This window comes from Oncorhynchus masou, chromosome 1 (assembly GCF_036934945.1).
Source record: "Oncorhynchus masou masou isolate Uvic2021 chromosome 1, UVic_Omas_1.1, whole genome shotgun sequence".
NCBI lineage: Eukaryota > Metazoa > Chordata > Actinopteri > Salmoniformes > Salmonidae > Oncorhynchus > Oncorhynchus masou.
The window spans coordinates 69,157,405-69,183,948 of NC_088212.1; the positions used below are offsets into that span (position 1 = coordinate 69,157,405).

A 26,544-nucleotide genomic window follows, 5' to 3' on the forward strand; every position below is an offset into this window, starting at 1 on the left:
TTTTGTAATGGCCATTTCCATGTTAAAGGACCCATGAGCACCAACATGTGAAGTTTATAGGAGCACATCAAATGTGATGTCAAATGAAAATTGAGTCTATATATGTTTTTTAAATTCGGGCATATAAAAAAAAATTCAGCTCTTTTCTATCTTAAATTTTGGAAAAAGCAAAGGCTTTGATTTCTGGTCAAACAAAGGGGTCTTAGAAGACATGTTTTATTTTTATTTAACCTTTTATTTAACTAGGCAAGTCAGTTAAGAACAAATTCTTATTCACATTGATGGCCTACCCCGGCCAAACCCTCGTCTAACCAGGACATCTGCCAAAACAAGTCTTAAAAGCTATTAGAATAACATTAAAACACAATATTGTTCAAGTTAAGACCCTTGCCAACTAATAGCAACATTTTATATTTAATATTGCTGAAGGAAAAATGAAACCGCACACTGCTCTTGATAGTATCACTGATATTTAATAAGCTTACGTATCGGCCTCACGGCCTTCGTCAGAGCTTTTGTGAATTTTAAAAAATTGACCCTTATGTAGACCTAGCCCCTCCCACATCCGTTCTACACATTGAATGGGGTTGAAGGCAAAGGGAAAAACATAAGTGCCACCAAATATATCAATATGCATTTCATAAATATTACAAAAGTGTATAAATAAGACTTATGAAACACGTCTGTAAAATCACAATGAGAACATAGCAAGTTTACATTCGTCATTGGGTACATCATACGAAAAACAAATCTTAAATATGCACATAATTCATGTTCAAATTCTCAACATAACATACATAGGCATTTCATCATTAAGTCCTTTAGGAAATAATGTCTGTAGGGTGAAAATCCAAAAACACTCCCTTCTACTCAGAGTATTATTGATATCACCCGCCCTGTGATATCTTAGCTTTCTCTAAGCCACAAAATCTAAAGGTAGAAATATCATGCTTCAGGTCATTGAAATATTTAATATATAATATTATATATAATATTTAATATTGCTGAAATTATTTGCCTTCTGTAAGTTTAAGAAATATTGCCTAGTGACTTGTCTTTCTGTTTCAAAAACACCTACATGTTTAAAATGTGTCATTCTGTAACAAAATCTATAACATAATGACTGAAAAAGCAATAACAGAATGACTGCAATTGCATTTGATAAAATGGGAAATGACACCACAGTTGGTTCACCTGCTACTATCCTTCCTTTCTCTGGCATACTGTCATGTTCAGCTCATAATTGTGAAAAGTCTGGACGACCTCTCTCTCTCTCCAGTTAATGTTATCTCTCCCGCCGCTTACTGACACATACCTATGAGCCCCCTCTGTTTCCATTTACTGTAACCAGCGTCCTCAACCACTGAGCACCAGGCATGCATGGACATTGAAAAGTAGTTGAATTTTAGACATCTGTTTCACAAGTTTAGACAGCACATTGCAGTAAAGAGAAGTTGAGTCTATATCAGCACAATACAGCACTGTACAGTAGAGTAAAGCACACTAGAGTACAGTATAATGCACTGAATGCTACTCTGCTGTACTTTACTGTGCTCTACTATGATGTCCAAACTTGATTAGTTCAGATTTGGTCTTGTCCGTACTAGAGGTCGACCGATTAATCGGAATGGCCGATTTAATTTGGGCCGATTTCAAGTTTTTATAACAATCGGTAATCAGTATTTTTGGACACGGATATTTAATATATATATATATATATATATATTTAAACACCTTCATTTAACTAGACAAGTCCGTTAAGAACACATTCTTATTTTCAATGACGGCCTAGGAACGGTGGGTTAACTGCAGAACGAAAGATTTTTACCTTGTCAGCGCTGGGATTTGTTTTTGCAACCTTCCGGTTACTAGTCCAACGCTCTAACCACCTGCCTTACATTGCACTCCACGGGGAGCCTGCGTGGCAGGCTGACTACCTGTTATGCGAGGGCAGCAAGAAGCCAAGGTAAGTTGCTTGATGGCATTAAACTTTTCTTATAAAAAAACAATCAATCTTAACATAATCACTAGTTAACTACAAATGGTTGATGATATTACTAGTTTATGTAGCGTGTCCTGCGTTGCATATAATCGATGTGGTGCCTGTTAATTTCTCATTGAATCACAGCCTACTTCGACAAACGGGTGATTTAGCACTGTCGTTGCACCAATGTACCTAACCATAAACATCAATGCCTTTCTTGAAAATCAATACACAAGTATATATTTTTAAACCTGCATATTTAGTTCATATTGCCTGCTAACATGAATTTCTTATAACTAGGGGAATTGTTTCATTTCTCTTGCGTTCCGTGCAAGCAGTCGGTATATGCAGCAGTTTGGGCCGCCTGGCTCATTGTGAACTGTGTGAAGTCCATTTATTCCTAACAAAGGCTGTAATTAATTTGCCAGTCTTGTACATAATTATGACATAATATTGAAAGTTGTACAATGTAACAGCAATATTTAGACTTAGGGATGCCATCCGTTAGATAAAATACGGAACGGTTCCTTATTTCACTGAAAGAACTACATTTTGTTTCCGAATTCGACCATTTTAATGACCAAAGGCTCGTATTTCTGTGTGTTATTATGTTATAATTAAGTCTATGATTTGATAGAGCAGTCTGACAGAGCGATGGTAGGCAACAGCAGGCTCGTAAGCATTCATTCAAACAGCACTTTCGTGCGTTTTGCCAGCAGCTCTTCGCAATACTTCAAGCATTGAGCTGTTTGTGACTTCAAGCCTATCAACTCTCGATCTTAGGCTGGTGTAACCGATGTGAAATGGCTAGCTAGTTAGCGGGGTGCATGCTAATAGCGTTTCAAATATCACTCGCTCTGAGCCTTCTAGTAGTTGTTCCCCTTGCTCTGCATGGGTAACGCTGCTTCGAGGGTCGCTGTTGTCGATGTGTTCCTGGTTCGAGCCCGGGTAGGGGCGAGGAGAGGGACGGAAGCTATACTGTTATACTGGCAATACTAAAGTGCCAATAAGAACATCCAATAGTCAAAGGTATATGAAATGCAAATCGTATAGAGAGAAATAGTCCAATAATAACTACAACCTAAAACTTCTTACCTGGGAATATTGAAGACTCATGTTAAAAGGAACCACCAGCTTTCATATTTTCTCATGTTTGAGCAAGGAAATCGTTAGCTTTTTTACATGGTATATATTACAATTTTACTTTCTTCTCCAACACTTTTTGTTTTTGCATTATTTAAACCAAATTGAACATGTTTCATTATTTATTTGAGGCTAAATTGATTTTATTGATGTATTATATTAAGTTCAAATAAGTGTTCATTCAGTATTGTTGCAATTGTCATTATTACAACAAACAAAACAAAAAATAGGCCGATTTTTAATCGGTATCTGCTTTTTTTTTTGGTCCTCCAATAATAGGTATCGGCGTTGAAAAATCATAATCGAGCGACCTCTAGTCCATACCAACCAAATGTGGTCTTGTTTGGGGGGAGCATATTAGAATAATAGCCAATGTGTAAAATAACAACCTAACATGCAAAGGAGGATATTGCATTTTTATACCTTTTTTGTGTACCTATTCAGGATATATCACAATGAATACATCACATATCTATAATTATTAGGGATGTGCATCTTTCCCTTTCAAGAGGAGTCGATACACTATGTATACAAAAGTATCTAGATACGTATGTGCACACCCCTTCAAATTAGTGGTTTCGGCTATTTCAGCTACACCCGTTGCTGACAGTTGTATAAAATCAAGCACACCGCCATGTAATCTCCATAGACAAACATTGGCAGTAGAATGGCCTTACTGAAGAGCTCAGTGACTTTCAATGTGGCACTGTTATAGGATGCCACCTTTCCAACAAGTCAAGTCAAGCTGCCCCAGTCAACTGTGAACTGCTGTTATTGTGAAGTGTAAATGTCTAGAAGCAACAACGGCTCAGCCGCCAAGTGGTAGGCCACACAAGCTCACAGAATGGGTTCGGAAAAGCCCCCTTAGTTCCAGTGAAAGGAAATCTTAACGCTATTGCATACAATTACATTCTAGACGATTCTTTGCGTCCAAATTTGTGGCAGCAGTTTGGGGAAGGCCCTTTCCTGTTTCAGCATGACAATTCCCCTGTGCACAAGGCAAAGTCTATACAGAAATGGTTTGTCAATCGCTGTGGAAGAATTTGACTGGCCTGCACAGAGCTCTGACCTCAACCCCATCAAACACCGTTGTGCTGAATTGGAATGGCAACTGCGAGCAAGCCCTAATTGCCCAACATCAGTGCCCGACCTCACTAATGCTCTTGTGGCTGAATGGAAGCAAGTCCCCACAGCAATATTACAACATCTAGTGGAAAGCCTTCCGAGAAGAGTGGAGGCTGTTAAGGCAGCATAGGGGGTACCAACTCCATATTCATGCCCATGATATTGGAATGAGATGTTTGACAAGCAGGTGTCCACATACTTTTGGTCTTGTAGTGTACATGGTCTCCAATATGATTAACGCATGAATTTTCCATTCTAAATTCAAATCTGCTCCTGATGGACCTCATGAGCTGCATCTGTCTGAGCTAACTTCTTTCTCTCGTTTGTGTGTGTAAATTATGCATGTCTATGGTGTATGTGTTATGTAGGCACCAGAGCTAAGCCATAAGGGAGACTTGGCATCTAACACTATCAGATTAGGTGGGGGGGGCAATGTAGTTTATGTTTTTTGTCTCCCCACTTTAAAATCTCCATCGGCCACTACTTAACTTGTCATTCTTGCAGATTAAGTGTGAGCTAGTAATGTATCAATATTTATGAACAAATTTGTTATGACATAATCAATGAATATATAGCACACCTTGGGTGGAATCTGAATCTCAAAATTGAATGGTTTTGACCAGTTGGAAGTGTTTACTGCAGCTGCGGCCGCTAATTGGCTGAATACCCAGGGTGTGAGATGGTTCAAATACAAATTTTATTTGTCACATGTGCCGAATACAACAGGTGTAGTAGACCTTACAGTGAAATGCTTACTTACATGCCCTTAACCAACAATGCAGTTTTGAGAAAATACCTACAGTTGAAGTCGGGAGTTTAAATACACATTAGCCTGACATATAATCTGAGTAACAATTCCCTGTTTTAGATCAGTTAGGATCATCAATTTATTTTAAGAATGTGAAATGTCAGAATAATAGTAGAGGGAATTATTTATTTCAGCTTTTATTTCTTTCATCACACTCCCAGTGGGTCAGAAGTTTACATTAGAGGTCGACCGATTCATCGGAATGGCCGATTTTAATTAGGGCCGATTTCAAGTTTTCATAACAATCGGAAATCGGTATTTTTGGGTGCCGATTTATTTAAAAAAATAAAAATTATACCTTTTATTTAACTAGGCAAGTCAATTAAGAACACATTCTTATTTTCAATGACGGCCTAGGAACGGTGGGTTGACCTGCCTTGTTCAGGGGCAGAACGACTTTCACATTGTCAGCTCGGGGGAACCAATTTTGCAACCTTAGTTAACGAGTCCAACGCAATAACGACCTGCCTCTCTCTTGTTGCACTCCACAAGGAGCGCCTATTACGCGAATGCAGTAAGCCAAGGTAAGTTGCTAGCTAGCATTAAACTTACCTTATAATAAAACAATCAATCATAATCACTAGTTAACTACACATGATTCATGATATTACTAGATATTATCTAGCGTGTCCTGCGTTGCATATAATCTGACTGAGCGGTGGTAGGCAGAAGCAGGCGCGTAAACATTCATTCAAACAGCACTTTCGTGCGTTTTGCCAGCAGTTCTTCGTTGTGCGTCAAGCATTGCACTGTTTATGACTTCAAGCCTATCAACCCCCGAGATGAGGCTGGTGTAACTGAAGTGAAATGGCTAGCTAGTTAGCGCACGCTAATAGTGTTTCAAATGTCACTCGCTCTGAGCCTTCTAGTAGTTGTTCCCCTTGCTCTGCATGGGTAACGCTGCTTCGATGGTGGCTGTTGTCGTTGTGTTGCTGGTTCGAGCCCAGGGAGGAGCAAGGAGAGGGACGGAAGCTATACTGTTACACTGGCAATACTAAAGTGCCTATAAGAACATCCAATAGTCAAAGGTTAATGAAATACAAATGGTATAGAGGGAAATAGTCCTATTCCTATAATAACGAAAACTTCTTTCCTGGGAATATTGAAGACTCATGTTAAAAGGAACCACCAGCTTTCATATGTTCTCATGTTTTGAGCAAGGAACTGAAACGTTAGCTTTCTTACATAGCACATATTGCACTTTTACTTTCTTCTCCAACACTTTGTTTTTGCATTATTTAAACCAAATTGAACATGTTTCATTATTTACTTGAGGCTAAATTGATTTTGATATATTATATTAAATTAAAACAAGTGTCAGTATTGTTGTAATTGTCATTATTACCAAAAAATTTAAAAAATCGGGCGATTTAATCGGTATTGGCTTTTTTGGTCCTCCAATTATCGGTATCGGCGTTGAAAAATCATAATCGGTCGACCTCTAGTTTACATACACTCAATTCATATTTGGTAGCATTGCCTTTTAATTGTTTAACGTGGGTCAAATGTTTCGGGTAGCTTCCCACAATAAGTTGGGTGAATTTTGGCCCATTCCTCCTGACAGAGCTGGTGTTTGTAGGCCTCCTTGCTTGCACACGCTTTTTCAGTTTTCCCTCAATTTTGATACGGGATTGATACGTGATTGAGGTCAGGGCTTTGTCATGACCACTCCAATATCTAGACTTTGTTGTCCTTAAGCCATTTTGCCACAACTTTGGAAGTATGCCTGGGTCATTGTCGCATTTGCGAGCAAGCTTTAACTTCCTGACTGATGTCTTGAGATGTTGCTTCAATATATCCACATAATTTTCCTCCCTAATGATGCCATCTATTTTGTGAAGTGCACCAGTCCCTCCTGCAGCAAAGCACCCCACAACATAAGGCTGCCATCCCGTGCAAAATGGCTTAAGGACAACAAAGTCAAGATGTTGGAGTGGCCATCACAAAGCCCTGACCTCAATCCTATAGAAAATGTTTGGGCAGAACTGCGAAAGCGTATGCGAGCAAGGAGGCCTACAATCCTGACTCAGTTACACCAGCTCTGTCTGGAGGAATGGGCCAAAATTCACCCAACTTATTGTGGGAAGCTTGTGGAAGGCTACCTTAAACATTTGCCCCAAGTTAAACAATTAATGCAATGCTACCAAATACTAACAGAGTGTATGTAAACTTCTGACCCACTGGGAATGTGATAAAAGAAATAAAAGCTGAATTATGTCATTCTCTCTACTATTATTCTGACATTTCACATTCTTAAAATACATTGATGATCCTAACTGACCTAAGACAGGGAATGTTTACTAGGATTAAATGTCAGGAATTGTGAAGAACTGAGTTTAAATGTATTTGGCTGTATGTAAACTTCCGACTTCAACTGTACATATCTATACATGTCGGTGAATCGTTACATTCCTAATAATTATGCATTTCTGTATAGTACAAATCAGGGACCCAGATGTTATTAGGTGTTAATCCACTTCACATCAAAGTTGAAAACTTAATTATTTCTGCTGTCTTTTGAATTGTAAATCAGAGTAGATTAAGTAGATTAGATTAAGAGTTTTTGTAGAACTTGGTCACGAAAACTGAGAGAGATATTAGTCATTCTGTTGTAAGGTTTTCTATCTGTACTGTTCAAGTAAATGTGTTTTTGTAACATTGTCAGTGGACATTGTGGAACATAGTAGTTCTTGTGCATAGATTTTTATGGTTTGTTTATTAACTTTGCAATCAATGTTTGTTCTTTGGCATGCATATTAAGGTGGAAAATCTTGTCTTGGCATCATTCTGTTACCATGGAATTGCCCTAATGTTACCTACAAGTTACTGTCCTGAATGGTGCATATTACACTTGACTGGGTGAGTACAGCTAAATGTTAGTACAGCTAAATGTTAGTACAGCCTGAGTGATAGATGATACCTATGATCTACATTTGGAGATCTGGCACAAAAGTAAATGCTGCCTCCCATGGAAAAGATCTGTCCTTGGCTTGGTTCTGGTGGTGCTGGACTGCCCTTTGGAAAGTTACGATGAGAGCTTTGCATGTCTCTCGAGTCAGTGGGAGATTGAGGATTGATTTGGCAGTTGACGTCAACGCTGTAAACAGAATTCCCAATGGTGTTGGTGGGGTTATGATATGGGCAGGCGGTGCACAAGTGGCTCAGCTTCATCCGGGTTAGCAGAGGGTTTGGCGGCCAGGGATGTCCTTGTCCCATCGCGCACTAGCGATTCCTGTGGCTGGCCGGGCATAATGCACGCTGACACTGTCGCCAGGTGTACGGTGTTTCCGACACATTGGTAATCTGACTTCCGGGTTAGGAGGGCATTGTGTAAAGAAGCAGTGTGGCTTTGTTGGGTTGTGTTTCAGAGTACGCACTGCTCTCGAACTTCGCCTCCCCAGAGTCCGTACGGGAGTGGAAGCGACGAGACAAGACTGTATCTACCAATTGGATACCATGAAATTGGAGAGAAAAAGGGGTTAAAAAAGTGTTGGTCCTATGAAACAAAAGATCCCAGAAATGTTCAATACTCACAAAAAGCTTGTTTCTCTGAAATGTTATGCACAAATGTATATCCCAGTTAGTGAGCATTTCTCCTTTGCCAAGATAATCCATCCACCTGACATTTGTGGCATATCAAGAAGTTGATTTAACAGCATGATCTCTACACTGGTGCACCTTGTGCTGGGGACAATAAAAGGCCACCTAAATGTGCAGTTTTGTCACATAACACAATGCCACAGATGTCTCAATTTTTGAGGGAGTGTGCAATTGGCATGGTGACTTCAGAAATGTCCACCAGAGCTGTTTCCAGATAATTTAATTATAATTTCTCTACCATAAGCAGCCTCCAACATCGTTTTAGAGAATTTTGCAGTACGTCCAACTGGCCTCACAACCGCAGACCACGTGTGGGCAAGCGGTTTTCTGATGTCAATGTTGTAAACAGAATTCCCCATGGTGGCGGTGGAGTTATGGTATGGGCAGGCATAAGCTACGGACAACAAACACAATTGCATTTTATCGATGGCAACTTAAATGCATTGACACACAGTGACGAGAGCTAGAGCTGCTTGCTTTTTCATGGCTCTTCTTCTTTTTGGCTAGAAATACAAAATCTTAGGAGAGAGTGAGATTTGAATATGCAAATGTTTCCTTGTGAACCAGTAGAGGGGGTTGTCTGAGTAACACGGAACCCAAACCGGCTATGCTCGTGCTCAAATGTATTTTGTCCCCCCCACCCCAAACACGATCACGGCACGCAGGTTAAAATATGAAAACAAACTCTGAACCAATTACATTAATTTGGGGACAGGTCAAAAAGCATTAAACCTTTATGGCAATTTAGCTAGCTAGCTTGCACTTGCTATATAATTTGTTCTATTTAGCTAGCTTGCTGTTGCGAGCTAATTTGTCCTGGGATATAAACATTGAGTTGTTGGAAGGAGGGGATGAAATCTAAACACAATGAGGATAGTCTTCAAAGAGAATTAAAAATTAGCTTCACCACCGGCAAACATGAGGCGGTTTTCAGGAGTGCAGAATTTTATAGAAATTTTCACCGCTACTGTCGAAGGTAGAATTTCTTTGTCGTCTTGGTCCTTATTTGCGTTTTGGTGCAGTTCTATATCTTCAAATCTAATCAAATCAAATCAAATTTTATTTGTCACATACACATGGTTAGCAGATGTTAATGCGAGTGTAGCGAAATGCTTGTGCTTCTAGTTCCGACAATGCAGTAATATCTTGAGTGAAATTTCCTGTCTATTTTTGTAGGGAATGCAATCATAAGACGTTTTTCCATTTTTACACTAGTCAACATTTTATTATCAGGTTTGTTTTTGCCAGATTACTGAATGACTGTCTTTGGATGGGCCCACAAACAATCCCCTGCATTTTGGTTAGCCCTTAATTTCAATTAAACTAACAAATAAAGGAGGACATTTAGTTATGTGGTGAGGACCCCTTAATGGATTAATTCCCACCAAGCATGATAAGATACTGTTTCTTTTCCCCCTCGTTCTCACCTTCCTCTCAAGGAACTTTTGGAATTCAGTTTAGAATTGGTTTGTGCTTGGAGCGAATCTGATACAAACCGGCGACGCAACAGAACAAGCATTGTGGCTTGATTTCTGTGAACACATCACATTATTTGAAGATTAGATAGGCCTGTAAATTCAAAGGCAACAGAAGAACATTTAACAAATGTCAGGAATGTCAATTGAAAATGTGTTACGGGTAATTTTTTGTTTCTGGCTCTGTGCTTGAAGGACATTTTATTAGTTTATTTTAAGTGCATGCACATTGAAGGGAGGTAGGCCTACTATCTAGAGAAGTTGTTTTTTCTTTTGTTTTATGTGTGTATGCCTTGTCCTGATACACACATTCTACCCTTTCCTCGTTGTTGAACTTGTTAAAAAAATGTATGCAGTCTTGTTAGGGCTGTCCCCGACTAAAAAAAATTCTTCCTCGGGCCGAGAGTCGTCTGTTCTTTATACCAGTCATTTCTGACTGAAAAGTTCTGTTACTGAAATCCCTAATTTGTTTATGGAAACATTCCCTTTTCCCTTAACCCTTGCTATCTTTACGTGATACGTGTATGCATCGCAATACATAGACCAATAGGGCCTGACCTATAGCATATCATCACATCAATAAATTGGTTGTAGCAAATTCCGATTACGATAACACATATGGCAGCAAAATGGATGCAGAGGACATGACAAACTCTAAACGGGGGAATGTTTATTTTCTGGTTGCTCAGGAGGTAAAGGGGAAATCAGATGTGTGGAATACATTTTGACTAGTTGTGAAAAATACTGGAGATCAAGAGACGTCATTAAATAAATTATAAGCGTAGCCGAGAGTATGTTGTAATGTTTGATTTTTTTGTAAAGCCTTTCATTACAGCAAAGACTAAAACAGTCACATGCGTTTGTGAATGCAATTGCCGAAATTGAACGGTTTATTTTCAAGGGTTGCCTTGTTTTATTTTATAACTAAAATGCTTGATTGCATTTCAAATCATGAATGACTCGTATGCCGTGTGAAGACATGAATGATTGATACAGTAGCCTATACACAGTGCATTCGGAAAGTATTCAGACCCCTTGACTTCCACATTTTTTGTTACGTGACAGCCTTATTCTAAAATGGATTCAATTGAGGGGGGGAAAAACAATCTACACAATACCCCATAATGACAAAGCAAAAATACAATTTGCAAATGTATTAAAAACACAAAACTGATCACAAGTATTCAGACCCTTTACTTTGTTGAAGCACCTTTGGCGGTGATAACAGCCTTGAGTCTTCTTATGAATGCCGCTACAAGCTTGGCACACCTGTATTTGGGGAGTTTCTCCCATTCTTCTCGCATATCCTCTCACGCTCTGTCAAGTTGGATGGGGAGCGTCACTGCACAGCTATTTTCAGGTCTCTCCAGAGCTGTTCGATTTGATTCATTTCCGAGCTCTGGGTGGGCCACTCAAGGACATTCATAGATTTGTCCCAAAGCCACCGCTGCGTTGTCTTGGCTGTGTGCTTAGGGCCGTTGTCCTGTTGGAAAGTGAACCTTCGCCACAGGCTGAGGTTCTGAGAGCTCTGGAGCGGGTTATCATCAAGGATCTCTCTGTACTTTGCTCCGTTAATCTTTCCCTCGATCCTGACTAGTCTCCCAGTCCCTGCCGCTGAAAAAAGTAATATGTATTATTGTTTGTATTTATTTTTTATAAATATAACCTTTTATTTAACTGGGAAGAGTCTTGGTGGTTACAACATCTTTCATTTAAGAATTGATGGAGTCTACTGTGTTCTTGGAACTTCAATGCTGCAGAAATGTTTTGGTACCCTTCCCAGATCTGTGCTTCGACACAATCCTGTCTCGGAGCTCTACGGACAATTCCTTCGACCTCATGGCTTGGTTTTTGCTCTGACATGCACTGTCAACTGTGTGACCTTTATATAGACAGTTGTGTGCCCTTTTCAAATCATGTCCAATCAATTGAATTTTCCAATCAAGTTGTAGAAACATCTCAAGGATGATCAATGGAAACAGGATGCACTTGAGCTCAGTTTAGTCTCGTATAACAAAAGGTCTGAATACTTATGTAAATAAGGTAATACTGTTTTATTTTTTATAAATTAGCGACATTTTCTAAACCTGTTTGCTTTGTCATAATGAGGTGTTGTGTGTAGATTGATAAAAACAATTTAATCAATTTCAGAATAAGGCTGGAACGTAGCAAATTGTGAAAGTCTGCTGTCTGAATACTTTCCGAATGCACTGTAAGTATTTAAACAGGCCTAAGTAAGTTACGGTATTAAGACTAAACGGGATGCTCTCTTAGGCCTAGAGCGCGATCAATGGTGGTTCTACAAGGATGCTATACTACGCCTTCTAATGACATGACTTATTATTATAATGATCATCATAATAGTAATAATAATGAGATCAAGAAAGAGAGGGTTATTATAATTTATCTGAAAATGTAATTATAAGTAATACCAAAGATGCTGTTCTAACAAAACAAAAAGTGTAAAGCCTTTATTACAGGATAGCAAATATAAAAAATTAAAAAATTATATATATATATATATATATATATATATATAACAGTATCTCGGAGCTGCCTGGTGTATTCCTTGTTCTTCATGATGCTCTCTGCGCTTTTAACGGACCTCTGAGACTATCACAGTGCAGGTGCATTTATACGGAGACTTGATTACACACAGGTGGATTGTATTTGTCATCATTAGTCATTTAGGTCAACATTGGATCATTCAGAGATCCTCACTGAACTTCTGGAGAGAGTTTGCTGCACTGAAAGTAAAGGGGCTGAATAATTTTGCACGCCCAATTTTTCAGTTTTTGATTTGTTAAAAAAGTTTGAAATATCCAATAAATGTCGTTCCACTTCATGATTGTGTCCCACTTGTTGTTGATTCTTCACAAAAAAATACAGTTTTATATCTTTATGTTTGAAGCCTGAAATGTGGCAAAAGGTCGCAAAGTTCAAGGGGGCCGAATACTTTCGCAAGGCACTATATATATATATATAGATATAGATATAGATATAGATATATATATATATATATATATATATATATAGACCATTTCACAAATTAGACTTAAATATATATATATATAGACCATTTCACAAATTAGACTTAAATATATATATATATAGACCATTTCACAAATTAGACTTAAATATATATATATATATATATATATATATATATATATATATATATATATATTTAAGTCTAATTTGTGAAATGGTCTATCTAATTATCCAACATGTGGTTGCTTGGTGCTCACGGAATCAGTAGGCTATTAAACAAACACTCAAATAGGCAACAGAAGCAGGATTTCTTATTTCTATAGATTATATATGGATGATTTTATAAAGCCAGGCACATTTTAACAGTTAGGCTATTGATTATAGACTTAATTAGGTTGGGGTTTATTAATGTTGCACCATTGTCTTTAACCATATACAATTTCAGCAGCACATGTTTTAGAGTGATGGACTGTTACGGCCTGCACAATGGATTAGTCCACTCAGACGCGCAAATCGGACAGTTGTCTTGTACACCATGGTTTTAGTGTTTGCTACTGCTCGATTTAAAGACATTTTGGTCGACCAACAGCATGTCGACTAAATGAGCTCGGCCCTAATTCTTCCTAATTAATGCAGTTGGGAGACCCACAACATTCCTATGCTTGGGAGTATTTGCACACTCAAACAAGGTGCCAGTTAAAAGGGAGGAAGGTGTGTAGAAGATTATGCTTTCAGCACCCGATGGCTTGTACTTTAAATATATATATATATATATTTTTAATAGAGCTGTACACTGACAATCAGTTAAGCCCGTACTTACTGAGTTTTCACCAGCCATGAGACTGTCTGTGTCCTGAAAACCTCTGTGTGGGTAAATGGTGACTTTCAACGTTTGACTGACTGGAGTGGAGCGAGGTCTCATGTCTTTGGTGGTAGCTATATTTAACAGTTGACCTACTGTCTTTAAATCTTTGAAAGTTATGTTAGATCTGATTTATAATCCAGTTGTTATGAACTTTAACTCCCAGTTGTGCTATTCAGTTGAAACTGAACTGTAGTGGGCTGTATCTGCTCCACACTCAATTTGGTGGCTGTTCTGATGGTATGTCAGACTTCAGTTTAAAAGATTCACCATCATCTCTCTAGAGGAAGAATATGAGATCTGAGAGGTTCAACAGGGTAGGATGTTTGCCCACGTGGGTTTACCCACGTTGATAATTCAGGTGAATGTCAGGCAATCCTCTTTCTCCCTGAAGCAGCCATATTGAGGCAGGGTGGTGGACAGTGAGCAGCCAGGGCTGCCCCTTCCTGGCGGCTCTGACTGTTGTTTACGTTCAGTAGGGGAGTGCAAGAGGGGCCAGCTGGGGGGGGACAAACAGTCTGCTCTGCTGCCTTTGGTAATCAGGGTGCTTTTCAGGAAAAAACGATACACACAGTCCCTATTAATGTAACATTTTAGGTTTAATGTTTATTATTTCATATCATATTACCAGTTATCGTTTTCGAATGTTGATTTGTGTTTTGACTTAGACTCTTATCTCTTTCAACGTTTCAGAATGATTTATTAAAAGGCTGAAATAAGACCTGTTGTGTGGTAGATGTAGGCACATTAGTTGATGATCATTCAAGGGTTTCTGAACTGGGTAGCTAAGGGTAATTCAATACACGCAGCAGTTGGCTGCTTAGGGGCTGAAAGGTTGTTGTGAGAGACAAAATCCTGCAAATATATAATCAATCATGTAAATCTCAAAGCTGTGGTGGTTGGTGCATGCCACTAAAATAATAAGATCAGACTTGTTGAAGTTTACCTAGTGCAGCTTGGATATAGATGAATTAGGCCAACATAGGCAGGGTGAGTGGGTTCATTACTCAGAGCTGCGCTAGTCTACTGCCAGCCCAGGGTTCAACAGGATGTGTTTAGAAACCAGACTTCCTCAGTCTCAACGTACGTTTATTGCATAGTAATGGGTCCATGTTTCACATGAAAATCACCAAACTCAGAATTTAGGGACCGGAAGGGATGGCTGTTCTATAGGAACACAAACTCAGACTCTGACCCACAGGATTTATTTTATTTTATTTATAATAATGTCAGAAGAATCTGTGCCATTTTTATACTGCAGGTTGATTTACCCCTAAACCCCCTTTTGTAATGCCAGTCATCAATATTATTGTGTACCCTGCCAAGTGAGGTTCTACTCCAGACTAAGTGATTCTAGGCAGAGCTTGTTAAGTCATGCTCAGTCAGGGGCTCTGTGTGACCAGAATTTGGGGTATAATTGCTGCAGAACATTTAAAACTGGAGTAATGTGCAGTAAGGAGATGGCATGGAGAATCTAAATCCTGTCTTCCCCTTTCCCAATCCCCTCCCAGCTCCCCACAGCAACAATGACTTAACGAGGCGCTCTCTCGGTACCTGCCTGGCCTTACCTAGAAACAGCTTAATGAGAGGAACCTGGCAGACCTGCTTATTATCAACACTGAGAAATCCTGGCATCACCTAGTAACAGTCCATTAAAGCTTACTTTCTCTGTCACCGCTAATAACAGTCTCCTGATTCTGCCCTGCCCTGAGTAACCTAGTAACAGCCCCTCAGTCTGACCTGGCCCCATATCACACAGCAACAACCTGACATCTGAACCTAACCTTTACTTTTACTTAACAAATAAGTAAGTCCTAGGTTCTGCCCCTTCATTGTAGTAGATGATCAAATAGGACCAGCCTGCCTCATTATGACCAGTTCTTGCGTTGATTCTTAGTAGTATGAGAGGCCATTGCATGAGAGCCAAGTTACCATCTCCTACTATGTTGTCCAGGTAAACTGACTTGAATGTGGGCTGAGCCACACAGAGAGGGATTTACCATGTGGTTCAATTGGAGAAGTGTCATGAACCACGCTCCTCTTGAGCTGCAGAATGTGTAGTCACACACACACTGAGCGATAATTTTTTACAATTCGGCATCTCTCAACCTTTTGAGTTGTGTTGTGGTTCACACCAATATCACGTGATATTTCTGAAGGCTATGGAGAGGAAATTGGGTCAATTCAGGCTATGGGAGTAGATGTGTGTTGTTTTTGAGTGGGCGGACTCAGCAAGGGGCCACGATAATCTCTGACTGTAAAGCATTAGCAGCCTCTCTGCTCACTTCACTGTGAGGAACTGTAGCAGGCTGTCTGAACAATTGTAACCAACAGTCAGTGAGTCCATTTTCTCTTTGATTTTAACTGTCTGTCTGAGAGAGCTTGTTTGTCTCTTTATAGGTCCTTTGACTAATATGCTGTGGGATGAATTAATGATAGGTTGACTTTCTTTTCTGTGTTTCTAGCAGTATGACATTGCCTTGAGGTCAAGTCAGATCTTACGGTACTTATTTATATGGATTAGGCCCGGGTACTGGATTGAAGTCCCCTCAATGACTGTCAAGGACTTTCTGAGGGAGGTGTTATTAATAGGCATTGAGTGCTATAGGACATTTATGTAGTGTCTGTATCCATTTTTACATAAGACAACATGTTCCTGGGATATATTGGTTATGACCAGGGAGAAGCGGTGTGGGAGGGTTGTCTCATGCCTTAGGTTACAATGATTTATTAATAAATCCTGTTTATGCATGGTGCTCACGTTATACTTGTCATACTAATTTGTCCTATGTTTCTCTTTTTTTTCAGTAAATCTGTACAGTCAAAGGTGGACAATATTTTGGTGAGTTTTCCTTGTCATAAAGCCTTTAACCACAATGTATGCGCTGTTCACAATTCTTATACTTTCCCCCCAATGTTTAAGGTTGGTTTTTGACTTAAGGTAAGTATAAGGTAAGGTCAATTAGGTGTCTGAAATGTAATCTCTGTGCGTATCTCACCTCGCTGGTGTTGTGAGACTGTTAGAGGATGAAGAGAAGCAGCATTGCCATCTACTCCGAATGTAGTATTTAAACAGGTGGTCCTATGTTTGACTTATTTATACCACCCTTGATGTCAGAGCTGAAAGTAGCCCTGTTATGAAACAGCTATTGCTGACAAAATACTGCTCAGTCCCGTTGAATGATCTCACTGAAACTCCACTAACCCATTTAATCTTACTTCATAAGTCCTATAGTTACACTACACAGTATTTGGCTTGTAATGGTCTCCAGAAGATGGGATGAAATGATTTACATCTGTGTTTGGTGTTGTAACCAAACCAGTGGTCATCACCTCATCTTTTTAGCCCTTTGTGTTTTTGCTCATAGGTTCTGGCCTTCAACTGAAATTCAGTCAACCACGGTGTGATTGAACATACATTATCATCTAAAACCCACCTTGACATACTTGAACATAACTCAGTCAAACTTTCACACAAATCTCCTATTGACATCTGCGGCACATGGCTTACCTGAAAGTTCAATATGTTTACGTGTGTTCACGTGAGGATTTAGCCTATGTACTGTAATGGACCAAGTATAGAAATATTTTGCCTGTCTATAGAGATGGGTGCTATACAACACTAAGGTAAGATCCAGTGCATTGCCGGCAGGAGACTGAGCAGAGGTCAAGGCTACACTGTAGTTACTCTGGGAAACCTGTCAATACTGCAGGATGGGCTTCAGCTTGTCAGAGGTGTATCTTACCAACAGGTACGTTGAGGATAGACTGCTAGACCTGTCAAAGCAATCAAATCACCCACCACCACTGCCACATTGTAGCCTGCGTTTTGCACTCAGGCTGCACATACAGTGGGGCAAAAAGTATTTAGTCAGCCACCAATTGTGCAAGTTCTCCCACTTAAAAAGATGAGAGGCCTGTAATTTTCATCATAGATACACTTCAACTATGACAGACAAAATGAGAGAGAAAAAATCCAGAAAATCACATTGTAGGATTTTTAAATAATTTATTTTCAAATTATGGTGATTTTTTTTTTTTTTTTTAATTTACAATTGGGTAACTTGGTGATCCAAGCTGATTGTTATTAAAGCATCACTTGTTAATGCTTCAATACACTTCCTGAGCTAAGTCTGATGCGCTAAGTCTGATGCGCTAAGTGTGTGTGTGTGTGTGTGTGTGAGTGAGTGTGCGTTCCTGCGCACTTGTGTGTGTGGCATTTGAATGAAGGGAGATCTCAGCTGAACTGGGCCCAAGGGTGTTGGAAGTAGTATTATGTTTCAGAGCCATGCAAATGCCATCTTGGTCTGTATATTCTGAATGTGACAGGATTAGCAATAAGACTCAGACATGCCTCCCTGCGGATGCCTTGTTCGCCTCTATCTGAATGTCTGTTAAGATGGGGAATCACTGAGGACATTTATCCCCAAGCCACCTCACCCTATCCTATGATTTCACTGAGCCATGTAAAGACAAAATAGTTGAAGTGTACCTATGATGAAAATTACAGGCATCTCTCTCATCTTTTTAAGTGGGAGAACTTGCACAATTGCCCCACTGTATAAGGTCAACGGGTGTTTGTCCTCATTGACCTGCCTTGCCCCTCTCTCCTCAGTGAAAGGGGACCCCAATCCCAGTGGTTAAAGTCCTGTCTCGTGTAATGTTACGTACAGAATCCAGAATCCCTGGAGCCCTAAAGTGTCACACAAGTCTCCATGTTTATGGCAGGTGCCAGAGTCGGCAATACACGCATGAGCTCCCGCGCTCCAGTCAGCTCCCGCGCTCCAGTCAGCTCCCGCGCTCCAGTCAGCTCCCGCGCTCCAGTCAGCTCCCGCGCTCCAGTCAGCTCCCGCGCTCCAGTCTGCTCCCGCGCTCCAGTCTGCTCCAGTCTGCTCCAGTCAGCTTTACGGCGCTAAATGTTGCGATCTCACATGCCACCTTGCATCAGCTGCGCTCATTAAAGGTTAATGCCTTCAGTTGTATTCCACAAGGGTCTTGTGTTTTTCAATTCCGACAGACTTTGTTTTCTTTGCCTCTTAAGGATTTCTAGAGGACATGGGAAAGCACTAGCGTCTAATATTAACCGTTCTCTCTCCCTCTGTTTTCATTTACAGACTTTGAATGTGTCGGTGGTGGTGATAAGTAGAACACACATCAGTAATGAAACTTGTGTTGATACACTGTGGTTGTTTCCTGCCTCAGACTGTGTCTTATGGAGATGTGAGAGTGGTCTCTGGGGAGAGGTGGCCGTTTTTAGTCTTTCAGTGGAGCAACCCATCTCTGTGTGTGTTGAATCACTAATGCCCAGCCCACGCTCCACTATTAATGTCTTAGTAATATATATAGTCTTCTACCATCAGGGTCTGCATGATGCATCTCTTTCTGGTGTCTGGCCTCATATCGAACTGGTTCTGTTCAGATATCCTCAGTTATAGCTGCCCTTTGTGTGAATATTAATTCACTGTAGAGCTTTGCGTTTAGTTGGAAGACTCTGAGGTTAATGGTTCTTATGATGTGAGAGAGAGGTCATCTGCCAGGTGGTTGAGACAAAGTAGATCATGTACAGTAGCAAGCCAATGTAACCAGAGGCTTAACCTGTTAATTTCCATTTTATCTCCCTGTGTGTTATCGTTTCCTCTAATAGCTTTCAGTTTCTCTGAGCCTCAACACAACCAATCAGGGTTCCTTTCACGTCTAGCTCATTCTCCTAGATGGTATCAGACTCGGTAATAAAGTTGTCGGGTTGACGCCATAGCTCAGTTTTGCCGACACATAGCATAGCTAGTTGTGTAACTGCCATTTATGAACTAGTCTTTCACCCAACAAAAAGCTATAGTGTTGTTGTTGGCGTGAGAATACAACCAGGCTATAATTGTTCTGTTGATGTTGTTGGTACCGAAGGGACTGATATATGATTATGGATGGTGGTGGATGGGTATTTAACTTTGGCCTTGTGAAGGTGCAGGGGAGTGTAGACTGTCTGCTGACACTGACTCATTTAGGATTGTCATCCAAGTGTGGACCCTTGCCCTGCGAAGGGTGCTGTTTGCTGTAGTTTGTCGGGTCTTCCGACCCAGGCCAGTCAAAGTACAAATGGACTTCAGAGATGTAAGGTCTGTAAGTGGCTGATGTTGAATGACTGCAGACGTGGGGCTGGGTAATATATGGAATTAATTTGAATGTATGTTTTAGCGCAATGTTTTTATGAGCATTTCTTTTTGGTCTCATCTCCTTCAATCCTTCAGTGCTGTGTACACTGCACCTTCCCACTCGCCAGAGACACCAAGCCCCTCCCCCTGCCACTCACAACAACAAAGCCGAAGGATCACTTAAACCTCTCTGACAACAAGCAGTTTCAACTTGCTATTTGCATTTTAGGTTTGGTCCAACAGAATTGATAGATTTCCCCTCTAACGATAACCTTTTTATGTCTCAACTCCCAACATTTCGAACAGAGCAGACCCTACTGAAACGAGAGTCTCAATGAACATGATTGTGGAAAATGTATGCTCAGTTTATGTCGTGCGAGACATTGCGGTACCACCTACTGCTAGCAGCATTTTAGTCACATACTGTTATGTGCTAGCTGTCTAGTCTGGTTTTTAAAAATGTTCAATGAGCATGAAAATACACATTTATATAAGGAACTGGCAACTCATTCTCATTCTGAGAAATAAGCATCTTATCCAGGTAGGCCACTTGATTTTAACATCTAAACAAAGTGAACAGGCTATGTCGTTCAAACAGTTGGAGACGGACCGGAGGGTGTATTCATAACAGTTCAACTGTTCTACCTTGTTAGCAAGCAAATAGATCCAAGTACTCTAGACTTTAAATATAAAGATTAGCTGGCTACCATCTCAAGCACGTAGGCTTGTACTTGAGATTGTTTATGAGACGTGTTAATGTTCTATAATGCCTGCTACCAGAATTTGGTCATTATGAGTGGATGTGCATGGTTCTGGTTACATTTGTAACAAAATTGGCATTTTCCTAGACTTGAAATCCAAATCAGTGATTATTGCAAAAAAAAGGTACAACTATTTTAATCAAATAATTCAATTATTAGTGGGTCTTATGGTTGTGGAAGGCTTAGATTTTGCCTAGATGTAATTTTACAAGCCCAGAATTCATTAGATTATTCCTGACTTTTTGAAATGCAAGGTATTTTACCTTTTTAATTGTACATCAAAGCTTATTTAGATGAAACAAATAAATAGACATATATATTGTGAATCGCCCATAATCGAGAAGATTTTTAGGCCATATTGGCCAGCCCAATACAGAAGACACAGGTCCTCTTCCCAAAGCCTGCCTAGTTACGACGTAATTATTTCAATCACTATCACTTGCATGATGGGATAAAACTTTGATACTGAACTAATTACCAGCGGTAATGAAAGTTAACCATTGCCAACAGTGAGGGATCTTGTACTTCCAAGCAGTGATGACTACTGGTATCCATATTTCATTTTTTAAATTTACCTTTATTTAACTAGGCAAGTCAGTTAAGATCAAATTCTTATTTCCAATGACGGCCTAGGTACAGTGGGTTAACTGCCTTGTTCAGGGGCAGAACGGCAGATTTTTACCTTGTCAACTCGGGGTTTCAATCTTGCAACATTTCGGTTACTAGTCCAACGCTCTAACAACTCTAACCACTCTAACCAGGCTACCTGCTGCCCCAAAGAGTTGGGTAGGTTACTTTCTAAATGTAATCCGTTATTTAATAGTTACCTGTCCAAAATTGTAATTAGTAACGTAACTTTTGGATTACCCAAACTCAGTAATATAATCTGATTCCATTCTGTTTAAGATTACTTTCCCCTTAAGAGGCATTAGAAGAAGACAAAAATGTATGTTACCAATTGAACGACATCTATTGCAGGATAAATCGATGTTAAAGTTTACATAGCTGGCCACATACGGATGTAAAGTTTTACTTTATGGATTGGTTATGAAGGCTTCTTCAAACCCATCGCTTTCTACTACATATAATATGATTAAATTATATCTTTACATTAAAAACCAAAGTCTATCAAAGTCTACCAAAGTCTATAAATGTTATACCTCTTGATCTTCAGACTAGGACTTGGAAGTATAAATGAACCAAATTGTTTAACTGAGCATGACCCCAAAACTAAGGAGTTATTAGCCAGCCCTACTCTGTTGTTTATGATTTTGTCGTCATGGAGATCTGATTGGGCTCATTGATTCGAGTTGAAAAAGAAATGCTGTGCTCATGGAATGGCATGCTTTGAGCACTACCGAAGAGAAAAAAAGCCAACTTGTATTCCACAGGCTTGGATCCGCACTGTGCAGCTATTTTTACTCTGTCCGCTGGTTTCAAAACCAATGATTGATAATCAGCTTAAACTTCTTGAATTCAACCATTATTGGGTTCAAATACATATTTTTATATTTGAACAGCCATCCACAACAACCACAATCCATAAGGCACAAATGGCTAAATGCGAGAGTAGCAGTGTAATTCACATCAATACGCTATGTAGATATCAATATCCGTATTGCCGTAGACTAAACCACTGCTGTCATCCTTACCTACAAGCGTTTATTCAAGTTGGATAATCTTTGGATGCCGACAGCAGTCGCACCATTGGAAGACAGCTTGGACTGTAGCCCGCAAAAGTCTGTTCCTGCTACTTTTCCGCGATCCATCACACATTTGGCGTGTCATCATGTGGTCTCAGGCTTGTCAGACTCGCTCAGGTGGAACGAACATTAACTTGCACCTTTCTTCAATACTGATTTGAATGTCATTGAGAAAATTATTATTATTTCTTTTTTTCACAAACATCCTTTCTGAATTTAAAAGTAATCCTCTAAGTAATCATCTAGTTTTTTTTTTAAAGTATCTGTAATCTGATTACAATATTTGTACTGGTAATTTAACGGATTACAGTTAGTTTTTTTGTAATCTCTTACATCTAACTGATTACATGTAATCCTTTACTCCCCAACCCTGTCCATATAAACATAGTTGAGTTTGTATTGATTGGTCTTTCATTGTAGTCTGGTTTGAGTATTTGAAAAACATAGACTTGTCCTTACTTCCACTTTGGAAGTGTGCTGTGTGAAGTAGTGGGGCTTGTCTGGCAGCAGCAGGGTGTGATGTCCTGTGCTCCGCCAGTGAAGGACCAATAGTAGTCATTGCTCCTTTGTCTGACAGAGGGTGTGTAACGTAGAGCAGCGTGTCTGTTTACTCTCTTCCACTCCATGAGACTCTCCTTCTAAAAAAGAGAGTCCAGTTGGCTCCACGACGTCTGTCTGTGATCCATTTTTATTTCTCCCCCCCCATCGCTTACGCTGCTCAGTGGCTGATAACTTTCGCCATTGGTGAGCTCCCGTTCCCCTAGCAACAAAGAGGCGAATAGAAAAGACAGAGGGGCGACTGCGTCTATTCTTAGAAACCAATTGAACAGGGTGGGGAGCAGTGTGTGTGTGTGTGTATGTACGCTGTGGCTATGTTTGATGGGGGCTGCTGACCACTCCGCTAGCAGAGGCCAGTCCAGGGGAAAGGGTTAACGACAAGGGGATTTCAGTTTATCTCAGTCTGCCGGCGCTGTGCCCCCCCCCCCCCCCCAGACCCTATGGCTGTCTGGCTCTGCACTCATGCCGTCAAGACATGTTTGTCAACATCTCTGTGTTGTGTGTGTGTGTGAATGTTTGTCCCCTCCTTGCTATGGCACCTAGAGCTTCTCTTTATGGTCATGTGTTGGGTGTTTAACTCTTTTCCATAATGTTGGTGTCATAGATGCTGCTCTGGACATTCAGGCTGTTTTGGCTGTCCACTGCAGTCCGCACCACAATGTAAAGCACTGGTCTGGCAGACACCATTTAAACAAAAGCTTGTTTACGTGAGCTTAACTGCCAGCTCCGCTCTGCTAGCCCCCGGATTAGGTATTCCTCGGATTATTGCTACCTCCGATGACTTCCTTTATGGGGGGTTGGTTGGGTCATTGAAATGCCATGGGACTGTCTGTATCCCTTCTGCTTTTAGATGCTGTCGCCGTGGTCCATCAATCAGTCTTGAATTAATAGTGCATTGCACTCACAGCTTCATGTTAAATAAACATTATTAATTTCAGTGTTTGCCTCTGAACTGTTTTCTGTAAAAAAAAAAGAATAATTAGGTGCTAGAAAAAATAATCGTACCACATGTTGGTTACTGTTTTAAAACAGTGAGTATTGTGTAGTAGACAGAGGCACCATGGCCCCTTCAGATGAGGATGTTTTTTATTTTGGTGCAAAAGCTCCACTACGGTGCAGCTCATCAAGAATCCAGAGCATGATGTGTGAGCTTGCTCCTCCCCCTGCAGGGCCCTCCCGCTCCGTGTTGGGGAGTTGTGCCTGGAGCCAAAGTCTCTCGTCTGCTGCCTTCTACTCCAGCAGAATTTAAATCACCCCTGCCCCGCCCTATCATCTTCCCTATTCCCTTTGAAGCAGCGTGTTGGAGAGGGCTGTTTCCTGTTTGTTGCTCTGGGCCCAGCCATCCTCCAAACACTGAACTGGGTTGGGTTCAACTGGCATTATCCATCGTAGTACTGGGGTAGAGAGAGGGTGAGATACAGATTGTGCTTTGTTTATTTTTTGCGTCTGTGTATTGTGTTTCACAGCTGAGCTTAGGTGTGTGTGTTTTATATTTATTATGGATCCAAAGCTTTTTACTGTCATTCTTTGTCATTGTTTTATAGTGTAGTTTCTTGTTCTTTTTATTCAGTTTAGTCACATGATTTATCAATTTGCAATACATTTGCCAATCGGTTGTGCAGGCAGACTTATTTGCCATTCCCTTTGCCTCCTCCCTCAACCATAAAATGTTTAAATTCCCCATCAATCCACGGAGACTTAAGTGTGTGTGTGCGCCAGCACGTTTCAAAGCTTGTCTGTGTGATTGAGAGGGAGGTTTAAGCAAGAAACCGACAGTGAGTAAGAGTGCAAGCGTGATCCAGTGCTTGCTTGTTTGTTTACTGTTGTACTTAACTGTGGCATGTGTGGCCACTTGCTGTTGTAGTGCTGCTAGTGCAATGCCCGGCGGGAGTGGAGGTGGTCACTAAGCAGTGGAGATCAGATCATGGCGTGACACAGCCCCAAAGCCCCTCTGTCACGACGTCTGTGCGACTCAGTGCTGCACGTGCCAGACCCTCTGCCCCCACCCCAAAACCCTGAAAATACAAATACCAGATTTAGGCTACCTCCTCTGTTTTGGTGTGGAATTTTTGGCATGTCTTCCAAAGTCACTCAGTGAAATAGCTTCCAAATACTGAAACGGTTTTCTCAGTTAATGTATGTTGATGTGTTGTAAAACATGTCATAGGGCTGTAGCCCAGCGACCCAAGTCGAAGGTGTCTGTGTGACACCCTAATCATCTGAATTCACATGGAAAAGTCTGCCTCCAGCATTATTTGACTAACTGCAAATAACTGTCTAAAAAGAAATAGAAAGTAATGAACTTTAAAATGCATTTTTTCCACCCCCAAAGACTGTCTGTTTGTTAGGTTAGCAGGTATCAGTGTTTGGTAAAGTTATAACACTGTCCCATGGTAGCTGCAACAACCCCCTCTGGATATTGCAGGGCTCCATCACCTCATATTTATCCTTATGTTCCTTCAAGGTCTTCTGTTAAGGGGTTTTCACATATAGTCCTCTTTAAAATAATGGATATCATATGTCTCATGATGTCTTCTCACACTATTCAAACCACACAATCGAGTTATGAAGCTCTCTTAGCTTATAGATCACATTTCAAACAAATCTGAACTAAAAACTCCACACACATTTTGGGATTTCTGTGCATCCTTGACAAGCGCTAAAATCAATATCCCAAAACGGTGTCCAATATCCAAAAACGGCACACATATTTTCTGCGAACCTGCACATCACCATCTTCTCTTTGTGGCACCAATGTGAGGATTTATGGCTGGGGAAACAGTGTTGCAGTAGTCTAGTGTGTGGTGCGGGAATAATGACAATGGAACCTGGGAAGTTTAGTGTTCACATTGCCCTAAAAAAGGGAACTGGACAGTCGGAATTCTAGCAAACCGAACTCAGACCACACACTAACCCTGTCCCCTCGTTGGAAACATTTGTTTGATCTCATTAAGAGATTTCCTCATGGCTTTTGTCATTGTGGCAGGGATGAGGACCCCCTGTGTTGATTTTTAACACCCTGTGGTATTTACTGCACACACACGTTTTAGAAACATTCAGAATCCAAGAGGTTGAATGTTTTTGTGTAATTTTGTTTATCCTGACACTCGTCCACATTGATCTGTTTATCAGGACGCATCCAGGATCCTTGTGAACCAGACCTCATCAAGATCAGTGGTTCTCTCTGTGGCAATTTCCACCCCTTTCCCTCTCTTCCTGGATTTTGTAATCTCTCCTTTACATCCCTAATCTCATTTGCAGGATCATCCATGTTTTTGTTTTCTTGTGTGTGGGGGGTATTTGTTCCTGAACATTGTGTGTTGTGTTTTTCGCACAGTTTTGAACTATAGTTTGAATAAGTTTGATTATTTGTGAATGTATTTGG

At 40.3% G+C, this 26,544-nt stretch overlaps 1 protein-coding gene across 4 annotated transcripts in view; it reads left to right on the forward strand.

Moving 5' to 3' along the window:
- The window catches only part of LOC135549327 (DNA-binding protein RFX7-like), a 44,161-nt gene that overhangs the window by 2,229 nt on the left and 15,388 nt on the right, over positions 1 to 26,544 (forward strand). For all 4 annotated transcript variants that reach the window (XM_064979333.1, XM_064979340.1, XM_064979335.1 and 1 more), the window contains exon 2: positions 16,797 to 16,830. In XM_064979333.1, the coding sequence (XP_064835405.1) occupies positions 16,797 to 16,830 (34 nt within the window). The remainder of the gene's footprint in view (positions 1 to 16,796; positions 16,831 to 26,544) is intronic.